Source organism: Ictalurus punctatus, chromosome 4, assembly GCF_001660625.3.
Source record: "Ictalurus punctatus breed USDA103 chromosome 4, Coco_2.0, whole genome shotgun sequence".
NCBI classification, from domain to species: domain Eukaryota; kingdom Metazoa; phylum Chordata; class Actinopteri; order Siluriformes; family Ictaluridae; genus Ictalurus; species Ictalurus punctatus.
In genome coordinates this window covers 34,368,341-34,382,505 of record NC_071284.1, presented here as the reverse complement: position 1 = coordinate 34,382,505, position 14,165 = coordinate 34,368,341, and the positions used below count along the sequence as shown (strand labels likewise).

General features: G+C 36.3%; 1 protein-coding gene across 2 annotated transcripts; it reads right to left on the bottom strand.

The window, feature by feature from the left end:
* Positions 1-1,400: 1,400 nt before the first annotated feature.
* Positions 1,401-14,084, bottom strand: LOC108264479 (NLR family CARD domain-containing protein 3). Of its 2 annotated transcripts, XM_017466058.3 has the most exons (10): positions 13,937-14,084; positions 12,490-12,585; positions 11,317-11,421; positions 9,790-9,894; positions 8,725-8,764; positions 8,598-8,640; positions 6,619-8,413; positions 6,046-6,219; positions 5,191-5,361; positions 1,401-4,463 (listed from the first exon to the last, which is right to left on the bottom strand). In XM_017466058.3, the coding sequence occupies exons 1-10, from the start codon at positions 13,942-13,944 to the stop codon at positions 4,457-4,459; spliced, it is 2,544 nt and encodes an 847-aa protein (XP_017321547.1). In that variant the 5' UTR covers positions 13,945-14,084; the 3' UTR covers positions 1,401-4,456. The 2 variants fall into 2 exon arrangements, with proteins under 2 accessions (XP_017321547.1, XP_017321548.1); XM_017466059.3 differs by lacking the exon at positions 9,790-9,894.
* Between the last annotated feature and the right edge of the window lie 81 nt (positions 14,085-14,165).

Below are 14,165 nucleotides of genomic sequence, written 5' to 3'. Positions count from 1 at the left end.
TTAAGTGAATAATATTTTAAGCGAAAATATTGTAAGTTTACACACAGGTCGATTCCATTTAGCTAATGATGTGATTTCTGATGGAAGCTGGTTGCATGGGAAATTTAGGGCTTTCTCAGTAACACACAAACTATAACGATTCTCCCACACTTCAATAATATAGGCTGATGACATAAAATCTCAATTAAGTCCATTTCAGTTCCTGTTGTTGTACCACTACAAAATGTAGAGAAGTTTGATGGGGGTGAATACTTATGCACGGCATTAAGGAGAAAATTTCATTTAAAAACTTCACTCTAATTCCATTGACAGACACCTGTGTATGTCTAAAATCAGCTGCTATTTATTAATTCAGGCCAAAGTGCATTTAAATTTACCACGTTAGCCGTTTTTTATTGAGTATTTATGATGAGAACTCATTCTAGTTCCATAATCCCAGTTTAATATTTAGAATAAGGACACAGTCTCTGCAAAAGTAAACTGTAAACCTGTAAACATTTTTTATTACATGTTAACCTTGGTTTTCAGCACACTCTGGAGAATCGTCCTCTCTAGCATAGATACTAAACCCAGTAAGTTGAGTTGAGTTGAGTCAGATGTTTTTGCAACGTCTGAGGATCAATCCCAGCAACCTGAGACCCTGGAGCTGAGACATGGGGACACACGCTGTACAACCATTCCCACTTATCTTGTATGTATATAAAGTGTAAAAATAAAGTTATTTAAAGTGAAATGCTGAGGTAGTGACATAGTACTAAGTGATTGATGAAGGAAGCCACACCCACAAACACACAGACACACAGACACACAGACACACACACACACACTCACACACACACACACACACCAGTGAATGTGAATTTAGCTCAGATAAAAACTCCAGCTTAATGCAAAACACATCACACATCCAGTTAATTATATTTCATCAGATATCAGAGTTTCTTCTGCATTATTAATACATATCATAGAGCACTAATATAAATCTACCTTATATAAGACCGCCACAGCTGTATGGAAAGACACACCCACTCAGAGCTGCTCTCATTTTCATACCTGACCACAGTGATACCATATTTCAATAAATACAGAGAGAGAGAGAGAGAGAGAGAGAGAGAGAGAGAGAGAGAGAACGCAAGGAAATTGTGTTTCTGGTTGGCCGGTGATTAGAGTAACACGTCACTCTATGGCTCTGTGGAAGAAAGTTTTGACCTATGATCACTTTACTTACTACAAACTGAAATTTTTCTGTAAAGTTTTACTCAAAATACTCTATTAACACAGCTCTCATTGTGGTTGTGTTGTTTATTCCTCTTTTGAAAGGCACTTAAAGGTTTACTTAAAACCTACTAAACAAATGGTGCATTCATTCGTTCATTCATCTTTAATAAATAATAACAAAATTATTGTAAGATGAAATCCGTTTATTTATAGAGAACAAGTCTTACATATTGTATTGGTAGTAGCACTTAAAACATCAGATCCCAGATCCCAGATAGTACAGATGTTCAACGATACATTTGTTGAAAAGTACATAATAGAAATACTGGGCCCTATTCACATCTCCGGTTTTCGCTGACAGAAGAGGTCCTCGCAGGGTAACTTTACTGCTACAACAACAATGGCCGAGTCTAAAACTGTTGATCAGAACTGTTATACAAAAATCAGAAACAGTTTAGAAATAAACAACCTCAGTATAAATGATTTACATAGCAAACAAAGTGAATCTGTCGGTCTCTAATGCCACCTGTGGGAGTTTAGTCTTAAGATCGTGCAGTTCTTTATTGAACTTCATTAACTGGTAAACTGAACAAACAGTTATCAGTCTCACTACTAGTGTTAACTCTTAATTAGCTACAAATGCAGCTAGCAAAACGCTAGGTCTTAGTGTTCATCTATCCACAACTTTACCCTGATGACTGGGAATTAATTCTTCCATAAAGAATTCATATCATTTATTCAGTGTGTAAACCTTTGTTGCTGAGTTCTCAGCGTTCTCGCCGAGTTAGGGACACATCTATGAAGTTTTATCTCAGCAGCATAGACAAATATGAAGTGAAAAATCTTTTCATTGTGAGTGAAGGTGATAACACCACTGTTTCAGTAGTAGACAAGTAGTTTACTGGAACTCATTTTATCCTGCATCTAAGAACTTCTGTTTTTGGTGTGAAAAGGGCCCATTTAGTTATATAATAGCATATAATTTCCTTGTAGTGAACAATTGCCTTGTATAGTAGCAAACAATTTCCTTGTATAGCAGTGTACAATTGACTTGTATAGTAGTGAACAATTTCCTTGTATAGCAGTGTACAATTTCCTTGTATAGCAGTGTACAATTGACTTGTATAGCAGTGTACAATTGACTTGTATAGTAGTGTACAATTTCCTTGTATAGCAGTGTACAATTGACTTGTATAGTAGTGAACAATTTCCTTGTATAGCAGTGTACAATTGACTTGTATAGCAGTGTACAATTGACTTGTATAGCAATGTACAATTTCCTTGTATAGCAGTGTACAGTTGACTTGTATAATAGTGAACAATTGACTTGTATGGTAGTGAAGAGTTCAGGTTTAATTTATTACCTGAACCCTTTACTATCATACAAGGTAATTGTTCACTACTATACAAGTTAATTGTTCAATACTATACAAGGCAATTGTTCACTACTCAACTGTTCAATTTCTACCTATCCCCATGTGCACTCACTACATCACTTATCTTGGTTTCAAAGATCTCTGCCAAGCTGTCAGACCTGCATAAACTCAATTTTATCCCATTATCAAACACCATAAATAATGATCTCCAACCCTGGATAAACCTTCTCCTCTCTCTCATTGGCAGAATAGCATCATTTTCAATGATCCCTGCTCAACCTCCCCCCTTCCTGGTTCAAATCACTCAATTCCATTATTTTAAAATTTAATTGGGAAAACAAACCTCCCAGAATCAAATGAACTACTTTACAAAGACCCAAACATTATGGATGACTTGATGCCCCAAACTTTCAAACTTTCAACTAACTCGCTAACCAACTCCAATATATAATCAAGTGGATAAAACCCTGTCAGATTAATGAGATACGGCTAGATGCAGAACAGGGACTATGCAAAGCAATCAGAATCTTGGATATACCATTCATCAGCACAGCAATCAAATGCTATTCCTGCTTCAAAAGCCCAACGATTGCAGGGACTTTAACAGCTGGGTGGAAATTTGATAAAACTATAATTTCAGTAAAATACACCAGACGATTACATACATGCCATATGGGCAGTTAAGAATGTCTCGGATCAAATCACTAAGGAAAAATCTCGTTTTATAAATCACATCATCCCACTCTTCCCTTCAATCTGCTTACTCAAAGATACATCTGAGATCAACAGGAAAATACAAAACAGTTCTTCTTACAGCGCTGACCATCGACAAGAAAACCATACTAACAGACTGGAAATCAAAGAATAACATTAATATCACCCATTATAAAAACCTAATAATCAACTACTTAACAATGGAAAAAATCTCTGCCTCGATCAAAACTAAAGCTACCAAATTTGACTCTATTTGGACACCACTCATCACCTACATACACCAGGGAATCACCTCACAATCTCTAGCAATACAGTCCCTACAGACAAACCACATAATCAAAGCCATACCACACATCTCAAGAACAATGCTCACAAACACATGCAGCTAAATTACACACACATACACACAACATTCTGTTATACGTATTAATTAACACAACCGACACCCCAACAACTTCTCTTTGTACACTCCTCCCATACCACCCCCCATTCCCCCCGACCTCTCAACCCACCGTCCTGGCTTGCACAATGTCCATGTCGCGTCTGCTGTCCTGTCTTGTCTGTTGTTCTCATTGACTGTCCTGTCTGTTAAATTCTACACCCACCATTCAAACATACTAACCCTGAAAAATAAAGTACAACACACAAAACTCTTACATAAACATGCTTACATAAACATGAACTGAAACATATTACAGTGACAGAATTTTGAAATAGATATTAATCTACCCTCACAGACAAACATTATAACATTTTATGTCGTACAGAGATATCTCAATTAAGTAGATATTAATGAAATCCAGAGATAATAGATGTGTCTATTAGGGAGCGAGGTGGGATACAGCTCCTTACTTGCTATATAACCGCACTATATAATGTATGATACGAATGTAGTACTTCATCCTATGTAGTGTAAAGAATCCCATGAGATTGGTCCATTATTTTATAATCAAACTGGTGCATTACCTCTCTCTCTCTTTTAGCTAAGAAAAGTTTTCTTAGCTAAAAAAGTAGAAAATACCTCTCCTGATTAGATATATAATTAGTTGATAGTAAAAAAAAGCTAATATTGAACAGCCAAAAGGTCATGTTTTGTTAGCTGGTATCTGTACATGATTTCATCCTTACAGCAGGTCAGGTCTGGAGATTCAGATTCTGTAAGATAATTGGACAATACTGTCAGTCATCCACATGCATTACATTCATATTTAAAGTGACATCCTCTACCCCCCTGCACACATCTTTTGAAAAGCTTTAACTATTTTTTTTTTTACTGCTTCTACCAGCTGAACTTTTATTACTGTATCAGTTGACACACAAATATTTGCATAATACAATTATAATAAAATAAAATGATATAAATTATATAAAAGTGAAAACTAATGAATTGGTGATGTTTTGAGCTTCACCATATTGAAGCATTGTATAGCGTACTTCCTTTTCTGGTTAAGAGTAGGTTAGCTGCCTGTTCTCACCAGAGCATTTTCTTTTCTCTATTTTCCTCTTTCTTTTTGTATCTTATCCTTTTAATGTTCTTGGTTGCTAGTGGAATTGGTCCGCTGGCAGCCAGTTGTGGCAGAGCACCAGACTGGAGCTAAACATTTGACTTGTTCACGCCAAATAATCGCTTTGAGGCCACATATTTAGCACAACATTCCATAACATATTAAATGATGGATGCGTAACACAGTTTATGGATACAAATTTGGTACTAAGTCACAGACACGCTATTATACTTCCTGGCAATGAGATATTGGATACTGGCACCAAAATAGCAGTAAAAAAACAATTCTTTCAAGCCTTGCCAAGTGTGAAGATTTACTGGGTGACCTTATATATGTCATATTACTGTTTTGTAGCAGTTAATATATCAGTAACTCACTCCAACTTCTCCAGTGTGAACTTTTCATCCTCCTTTATATCAGAGAGCAGCTTCACTCCCTGTTCTCCTAAATCATTATCTCTCAGATCGAGCTCTGTCAGGTGTGAATTTGACCTCAGAGCCTCAGTAAGAGCCACACAGCCTTCTTCTGTAATGTTACAGTTACGCAACCTGCAGGAGAAAAAGACATTTGGCTTTGTTGCAGTATTAGTACACTCACTGTGGGAGGTAACATTTGCTTTTGACATTTCAGTATCTACACAATCTTTAGAGGTAGTACATGAAAACTCACACAGTTTGGATCATCCAACATATTATCTGGTTATTTTTAATTAATATTTAAAGCACAATATATCAGTAAGACTAATTTATTGAATATTAGCTTATAGTTTTTATTCTGTATGCTATTTCCACGATCATAATTACACCAAATGTTGCTTTAGTGGAATTTAGTGGCATTAACACATACCATGACTGGTAATTCACTTAAATGCGCTCAGGTGTAGTCAAGGTTTCAACTCATAACAATTAAAGTAAGAAAGTTTTAATTAGTATTAGGTATTTTTACATTTACACAATAACCTGTTATCCAAGTGCATGGACAAGTGGGGTATGGTTTAGAAGGACTCGCACAAATAAATTAGAGTGACATCCTGGGCTCCTCATTTACTAATGGTTTTTAAAATGAGCAACAGCATCATCACTGGGATAGCTAACTCTGGGGTTCATTCCCCCAAACTATTAGATGTTACCAACCTATCTACACATTTACTCTCCTACTTTTAGTGCAAACTCTATTTGCAGTACAGTCGCTCACTGCTTGATTTGATTAACAAATGAAAATCAAGATCTTACCTTAGGATCTCCAGTTTACAGTGTTCACTCTTCAACCCAGCAGAAAGCAGTTTGACTCCTGAATCCTGCAGTTTATTATCACTCAGGTCCAGCTCTCTCAGACATGAAGAAACTGAGCTGAGAACTTCTTTCAGAACTTTACAGCTTTTATCTGAGAGATTACACTCATGCAGCCTGTAGCAAAAACATTTGGAGAACACATGTTCTTAAGTATTTAGATTTAAACCTGATTTTGAGGCTTTTTTTAAAATACTGAATAAAACTGTATATTGCTTGATGTCATTTGACATAAAAGTGTCCTCTCCTTTCCCCATTTAAAAAACTGGATTCTGTAAATATGACCACCGCTTCTCCCTGTTAAAACACCACAGCTCTTTTGCCTCAATAAAAACAATGCAGTCTATAATATGATGTAATATAATATACTATAAAAAATAAAAGGCATTGTTGTAAATTTGGATTCACCAGCTATGTGTCTGATCTGAATGACTCTAATAGGTTAAATAAGCGGTAATGTCATCATTACTGAAGTATAATGAACCACAATCACAGAAAAAGCCAGGAGAAACTTACAGAGCTTTTCTGGATGCTGTGACAACTGGGTGTAGTTTCATCAAACACTCATCTGATGCTGCATATTTCTGTAGGTTGAACTCTTCCAGCTCCTTTTCTGAGTTCAGCAACAAAAAAACCAGAGCTGACCACTGAACTCGAGAAAGTCTGACTCCACGGAGGTGATGATCTGCTGTTTTACTCAAAAAGGTTTGGACTTCCTGTACCAGAGACTGGTCATTCAGTTCATTCAGACAATGGAACAGATTGATGGATTTGCATGCTGATGGCTTCTTCTTGATCTTCTTCCTGATGTATGTGGTTATTTCCTTGTTTGTGACAGCAGCATGTTTTCTCAGAGAGCTGCGTCCTGTCTTGGTCAGTTGGTCTTGTAAGAGAATTGAATTGGACTCCAGTGAGAGACCCGTAAGGAAGCGGAGGAAAAGGTCCAGATGTCCGTTCTTATTCTGTAAGGCCTTGTCTACTGCTGCCTTTAGAAGGTCTAACAGTGTTGCCTTGCTGGAGAGGCCGAAGATTCCAGGGGTTTGTTGTTTTGAGAGATATCCGTTGATACATGAGAGAAATGCATACACAGCAGCAAGATGCTCCTGAACACTCAGATGCACAAAGCTGTACACCTTCCCCAGATGTGAAGTGACTTCCTCGATAAAGATCTGAGTACAAACTCCTGAGTACACCGTGGCCTCTTGGACATCAATTCCACACTCAATGATGTCTTCCTCGTAGAAGATCAGGTTTCCTTTCTCCAGCTGCAGGAATGCCAGCTTTCCCAGTTTTAGTACAACGTCTTTAATCTCTCCAGGATCCATTTCAGGTTTTTTGTACTTTAGGGATCTATGCTTGATCTGTAAGATCAGGAAATGTGTGAACATTTGAGTCAGGGTCTTGGGGACCTCTCCAGTTTCTGCTTCACTGAACATTCCCTCGAGAACAGTCGCTGCAATCCAACAGAAGACTGGCATGTGGCACATAATGTAAAGACTTCGTGATGACTTCAGGTGTGTGATGATTTTATCAGCCAGGGTTTGATCACTGATTCTTTTTCTGAAGTACTCGTCTTTCTGAGGGTCATTGAAACCTCGTACCTCTGTTACTTTGTCAATATAAACAGGAGGAATCTGACCGGAGGCTGCCGGCCGAGATGTTATCAAGAGGAATGCAGATGGAAGAAGACTCCTGTTAATAAGGTTTGTTAAGAGTACGTCTACTGAAGCTGACTCTGTTAGATCTGTCAACCTTTTGCTGTTTAGGAAATCGAGAGAAAAACGAGACTCATCCAGTCCATCAAAGATGAACATGACTCTGTAGTGATTATAGTCTAGTTTAAGTTCTTTGGTTTCTGGGAAGAAACAGTGGAGAAGCTCCAACAAACTGAGATTTTCTTTCTTCTTAAAATTCAACTCCCTAAAGTTAAATGGAAAAATTAAATCCAAATCCTGATTTTCTTTTCCTTCAGCCCAGTCCAGAACAAACTTCTGCACAGACACTGTTTTCCCAATTCCAGCAATGCCTTCTGTTAGCACAGTTCTGATGGGTTTCTCATCTCCAGGTAAAGGTTTAAATATGTCATTACAATTGATGGACTCCTCTGTCATTAGTCTCCTGCAAGCCTTTTCAATACGTCTGACCTCATGTTCATCATTGACGTTTCCACACTCACAATCTGATGTGATGTAGGGGTCTGTGTAAATCTCATTCAGAGGTCTTACATTTCCATACAGTGGAATTCCCTCATTAATCATCTGAAATTTATTCTGCAGTTTGGATTTGAATTTTTGCTTCCATGAGCCCAGTTCTGAAGACATAAAGAAAGCAATACAAAATTTGCCTTTTATTACTATTTTAGAATTATTACCACGTAGCATTTTAGAGTATCTACACCATGACAGAAAATTACAACCATGATATGATTAATGAACAAAAACTACAATTGTGAGGTAATGTTGAGTATTTTCTGCATATGACGTTCTGCACCTTACCTTTGGTACTGCTCTGATGCTCTTTCTTCTCCATCACTAGAAGCTAAAGATAAATATTGAATCAATTAATCAAATTAACTTACTAAACAGTAGAAACAAAACATCTCACAAACACACAAATACATACCTGTGACACAGACTCCAATCGTTCAGAATGCCCAATTAATCTATTGAATGAAGCACATAGTTAACACATGACTCAGTGATACTCTTGAAACCAAGTTCTTCCTTGTTTTATTATCTACTGAAGGAATTAAAAACTGTACAAAACATGATAAAGACGCGATCAAAAACTAGTGTGCTCCTTCGGCTCAACAGCTTCAAAACGGAAATGAAACTTATCGTCCTTATTAAAAGTGTTAGCCAATCAGAGCGGAGCAACTGCTTGAGGCAATCACTTGTTACACGACACACCACGCAAACTCACAACGCGGGATGGCTGAAGTGCTGAAGCTTGTAAAGATCACCTATCCTCTGTTGCATCACTCACTACAGTTTCAAAATGGCTCTGGAAGCAACATCAGCACAAGACCTGTGCATCAGGAGCTTCATGAAATGTGTTTCCATGGCCGAGCAGCGACTTTTCCTGTTCCACCATGACTGCACAATCAAGGTCCATAAAGGCAAGATTTGATGTGTTTGGTGTGGAAGAACTCAAGTGGTCTTCACAGAGCCCTGACTTTAACTGCACCGAACACCTTTGAAATGAACTGGAATGTCAGATCTAAGCTGGGACTTCTCGTCCAACACTGGTGCCTGACCTCACTAATGCTCTTTTGACTGAATGCGCACAAATTCCCCCATTATCTTATAGAAATACTTCTCAGGCTGTTGTAGGTGTGATGGTCAAGTGTCTATACTTTTTTGGCAATATAGTATAAGCAGAGAAATAACCTTCACGCGCAATGAAATCTCAACATTGAGACATAAAATTATATTATAATTATATAATTTTTTTAAATTATATACAAATTTTATAAAGTTTGTTTCTTACAAATGTTTTATTTTCCTTACTCGTTTAAATGGGCTAATTATAAATCAATATGAAAAACGTCTTTCTTGAAGTTTGTAAATAATATCAATAAATACAGTTGTTCTTATTTAGTACATTTTAATTTATGAACTATCTCTTTCAAAATTAATTCAAAAACTGGAGTGAAGTACATAAAATTGCTCATGAGACATTACTCACCTTTTTCTCTCTGGCCCTTGAAACGTTATTGGAAAATCTATTGACTTGTTACTCTTCATAGACACACCGCTGGGTTCAGGTGATCTGGAACTTTTTTTCTGATATCTAATTAAAAACAACGTGTGAAAACTGTCACAGATCCCCCTTTATGTTGCAGTTGCCATGGTGACAAGAATTTGGTTTTGTTGGTTTTGGTCCTGTCTCTTCCCCATATTCTGTCATTTCCTTGTTACCTGATTGTGTCCAGCTGTTTTATATTAGTTTTTTTTTTTCAACCTTTGTGAAAACTTTGCGCAATATGTTTGTGTTTAAAGGAGCATAAAACTAGAATGTAATATGCATATATATTTGTTATGGTATATATTATTTTGTCACATGGTATATATTATTATTCCATAGATATACATACCTAGATGCTGATAATGAATTAACTAATAATTAATAATGTAAGCATTTACAAGACAGCTATCAGCAGTAGTATCTATTAATGGCATATATTATTATATAAACTATTACTATATTAATATTATGCTGCATTATATATAATATAATTATAATGATATATATATTTTCTACAAGGTGTCTGAAAAGTCAAAAACCAATGAGAGTAAAACTACATATAATTAATTTTGTATTTATTATTTACAGCGTATGTTCCGTGTGTTCACCCTTACTCTCTACACTTTTTCTCACCCGCTGTATCATGTTTTTCATATTCAGATTAAAATATTTCTTTAACATATTCCCACTGGTTCCTGACTTTATATAAGGTTATATAATTATATAATGTTATACAGTATAATTAATATTATACAGTATAATTAGGCTTTTTTCCACCTGTGGACATTATTTAGTGGTCCAGCACCACAGTGTCTTTAATTCTGTGCCATGTTTCTCTTCCTGGTTTTGTCTATGAATTGCCCTTTGTTAGTTTTGCCTCTTTATGCTCTTGCCTCTTCAGTGGACTCTATGACTATGATTAAAGGACTGTCCTTAATAAATCTAATGCTGAATTTTCTTCACTTGCTTCCTTGAACTGCACGTTATATTGGTATATCTTTGAACAGAGAATATAGGAATTCCCTTTGTCTTACAACAAAATATCTGAGCTAGAAGCACATCAAAACTGATCTAGGTTCTGATTTCCCCCACACTTAACCAACTGGACCGATTCTGAATTCACAACCCAAGCGTGCAGGATGCACTTCAGACGACAGACGTGAAATATTAAAAATGGACAGACAATGCAATGTTAGTGCAATTTCAGTATTAAAATTGTTTATGAGACATTCTACATTATTCTTCATAGATATATTTTTCTGTCCAAACACAAGTGGAAAATTCCATTGATTCACAGATACAACAGTGGGTTCAGGTGACTCTGAGCTTTTTTCTTCTATCAGAATAAATCAACAACAGTGGTTAATTTTTTTGCAAAATAAAAAACCTCCATTGGGGTTTAATTAGAGCTCCCTTTAAGTGGAACATAACGTCAGTATATGAAACTGTTCATGAGACATTACTCACCTTTTTTGCTCTTCCCCTTGAAACGTTATTGGAAAATCTATTGACTTGTCATTCTTCATAGACACGACGCTGGGATCAGGTGATCTGGAACTTTCTTCCTGATATCTAATTAAAAACAATGTGTAAGTGTAGATTTCCACAGTAAGTCCACTGAGTTGCAGAAACTGAGAACACTGGTCAGTCATTAAACAGTGCTTTCATTCTGGTTCTCTTTAATCTTCTACATATGTATATGTGGACCGTAATGATTTATAATCTCAATATCCGGTGCCACCCAGAAGAGGACAGGACATGATAAGAGTTTCACACGTTACTTTAAATGTCTCATGTCATTGCATTACTTCGCCTAGATTCTGTGGACTTGCTCCTCTTAAAATTTACTTCTGTATTAATGTGCTACTCTGTTTTGATGCTCTGACCGGGTTAGAGTTTATGTTTATTTAATTGTATTAGTGCTATCTCCTCGGCTTTACGTGCTACACTGTTATTTTATTTGTTACAAGTCTTTAAAAGTTGAGGACATTATACTTGTTATTGTGCGCAGACTGTTTATCAGACTTGAAGTCAGTAGGGGTTTTTTCTCTTACTGGAACTTTTTGTCTTGGTAATTTTATTGATTAGTCCATCTTACTCTCCGAGTTGTTTTCACATTGTGGACAACGTTTGGTTTTTCTAGGATACACTGCTGTCTCATTTGTTTATGGAGACTTTAGGTGTGGGAGTTTGGAGGATTGTGAGAGTAAGCAGAACATGTCAATGCTTTGAAGGATGTGAATTGGAACAGAGTAATGTTATTTAATTGCGAATCTGTTTTTAGAGGATTTCAACCTCACAGGGTGAACAAATTATATTATAGAATTCAGGCAATTTTACTGGGGTTATCTCATACAATGTAGCAAGTAATAATCTGGAAAGACCTTTGTAATATCACAGTCTAAAACTGGATTTAAAGAGAAGAAAATTAGTAAATGAATCACATGTAAATGAATCATTCGTAAATGAAACACATGAAAATGAATCACTTGAATATGAATCACATGAAAATGAATCATATGTAAATGAATCACACGTAAATGAATCACATGTAAATGAATCACATGTAAATGAATCACATGTAAATGAATCACATGTATATGAATCATATGATTGTTTTTTTTTTTTTAAATGTCTCACCTCTCATCTTTATCTTCATCATCATTAGGGGAACTCATTTTCAGGGGTCTGTGGTGTGTTTTCTTAAAGGTATGTTCTTCAAGAATAAATGGAGACCTGCAATCACATACACAATCACACTTGATGAATTATAATAAGGTCTTATTATAAAGTCTTGACATTTGAAGTCACAATCTTCAATTACTAGTTAAGAGTCTTAACCATTTCACAACCACTTCCCTTTGTGTATGTTCTCTGACCAGTTTACTCAAATGTATCCTGACAGTAAAGTTTGAATCTGGAATCACTGATTGCTGATCATGTTCAAATCAGTTCATCCAGTGTTTCTAAATTAGTGACTCTGTTGATCGATTTGATGAGTTTTTAGACTCATTTAGCAAATATATGCAAAAAAACAAAACAAAACAAAACAAATAAATAAATAAAAGAGCCTAGAGACAAATCTAGTAGGTTCACTCAAATCAGGAGTATGTAAAGACAATGGCAAACCAATCACCAATCCCCATTGTTTCCTAACAACCAATCACTGATCCCCATTGTTGTGTGTGTAACATATTTTGTTATTAATATAAAGACATCCTGCAGTAAAAGTTGTTCATATTTGTTGTTACACCTACTTTTACAAGTAACTTTCAGATTTGTGAAACACTTTGGATGTTAGGAGATAAAGACACAAGAAACGAGCAGATTCTATTCCTACTCTATTCCATATTCTATTCAGTGTTCACAGACTTGTGTATGTGATAATGGCGACATCTACAGGCAACGAAATGCAAATACTGAGAGGTGACATGATGTTAAGGAATAAGGAAGTATTCTTATATCCTGCGCCACATCGGAGTATTGTGTGTACTCTGTACCGTTTGTTGACAAATTCCTGGTACACCTGTAGTACTTGGTGAATAATATATTCTGAATTTAAAGTGTACGAAATTGATTTATATTGTTTAAATTTGAATATATTTATATTTTATATTGAGCGTTTCCCCAACAATTGTTTCTATAATCATAATCAGCTCGTATTCTTAACTCCACCGCCACAAGAAGTTCAGTCCAGAGCACAAAGTTTCCAGTTAGACAGGTTTCGGATAAATGTCCTTTACTTATCTGCGTGAGTGTGTATACACCAGTTCAGTGTTTCCAGTATCCACTGGTCTCACTAAACCCCTCACACACACTCTGTCTACACAGACGACGAGGAACTTTCGTTGTAATATCATTAGAATATTATTATAATGCAATAATTTAATAACTTTCAGAAAGACAAAATATGGCAGTGAAGTGGGAGGAGCACAGTTGCATAACAGCCGATCATTAAAACAGAATAAAGTAACAACCAACAAAAAAAGCGCCAAGTTTCTGTAGTGTATTCGGTCAGAAATACAGTCATTTCATACAGACGACCAAAATCCATAATAAATAGTACAATGAAATGCCATATATTTACCTTTTCATGTAAGACTGGCATACAGGCGCGTCGATGTCGGGACTTTCCGTAGGCAACCGACAGATAGCTTCACTTTCGATTTGTTCGGTGGCTTAGTGGTTAGCACGGTTTAGTGGTTAGCACGGTTGCCTCACAGCTCGAGGGTCGGGGTTCGATTCCCTCCCTGTGTGTGTGTATATGGAGTTTGCATGTTCTGAGATAGAGCTGGATGTGTCTCACATTTTAAACA

Excerpts from the sequence above, each read along its gene's own strand:
- LOC108264479 (XM_017466058.3), bottom strand. Across the intron at positions 11,422-12,489 it reads GATGAAGATAAAGATGAGAG|ATATCAGGAAGAAAGTTCCA; the intron begins GTGAGACATTTA and ends GTTTTTAATTAG. Across the intron at positions 5,362-6,045 it reads TGTAAACTGGAGATCCTAAG|GTTGCGTAACTGTAACATTA; the intron begins GTAAGATCTTGA and ends TTTCTCCTGCAG.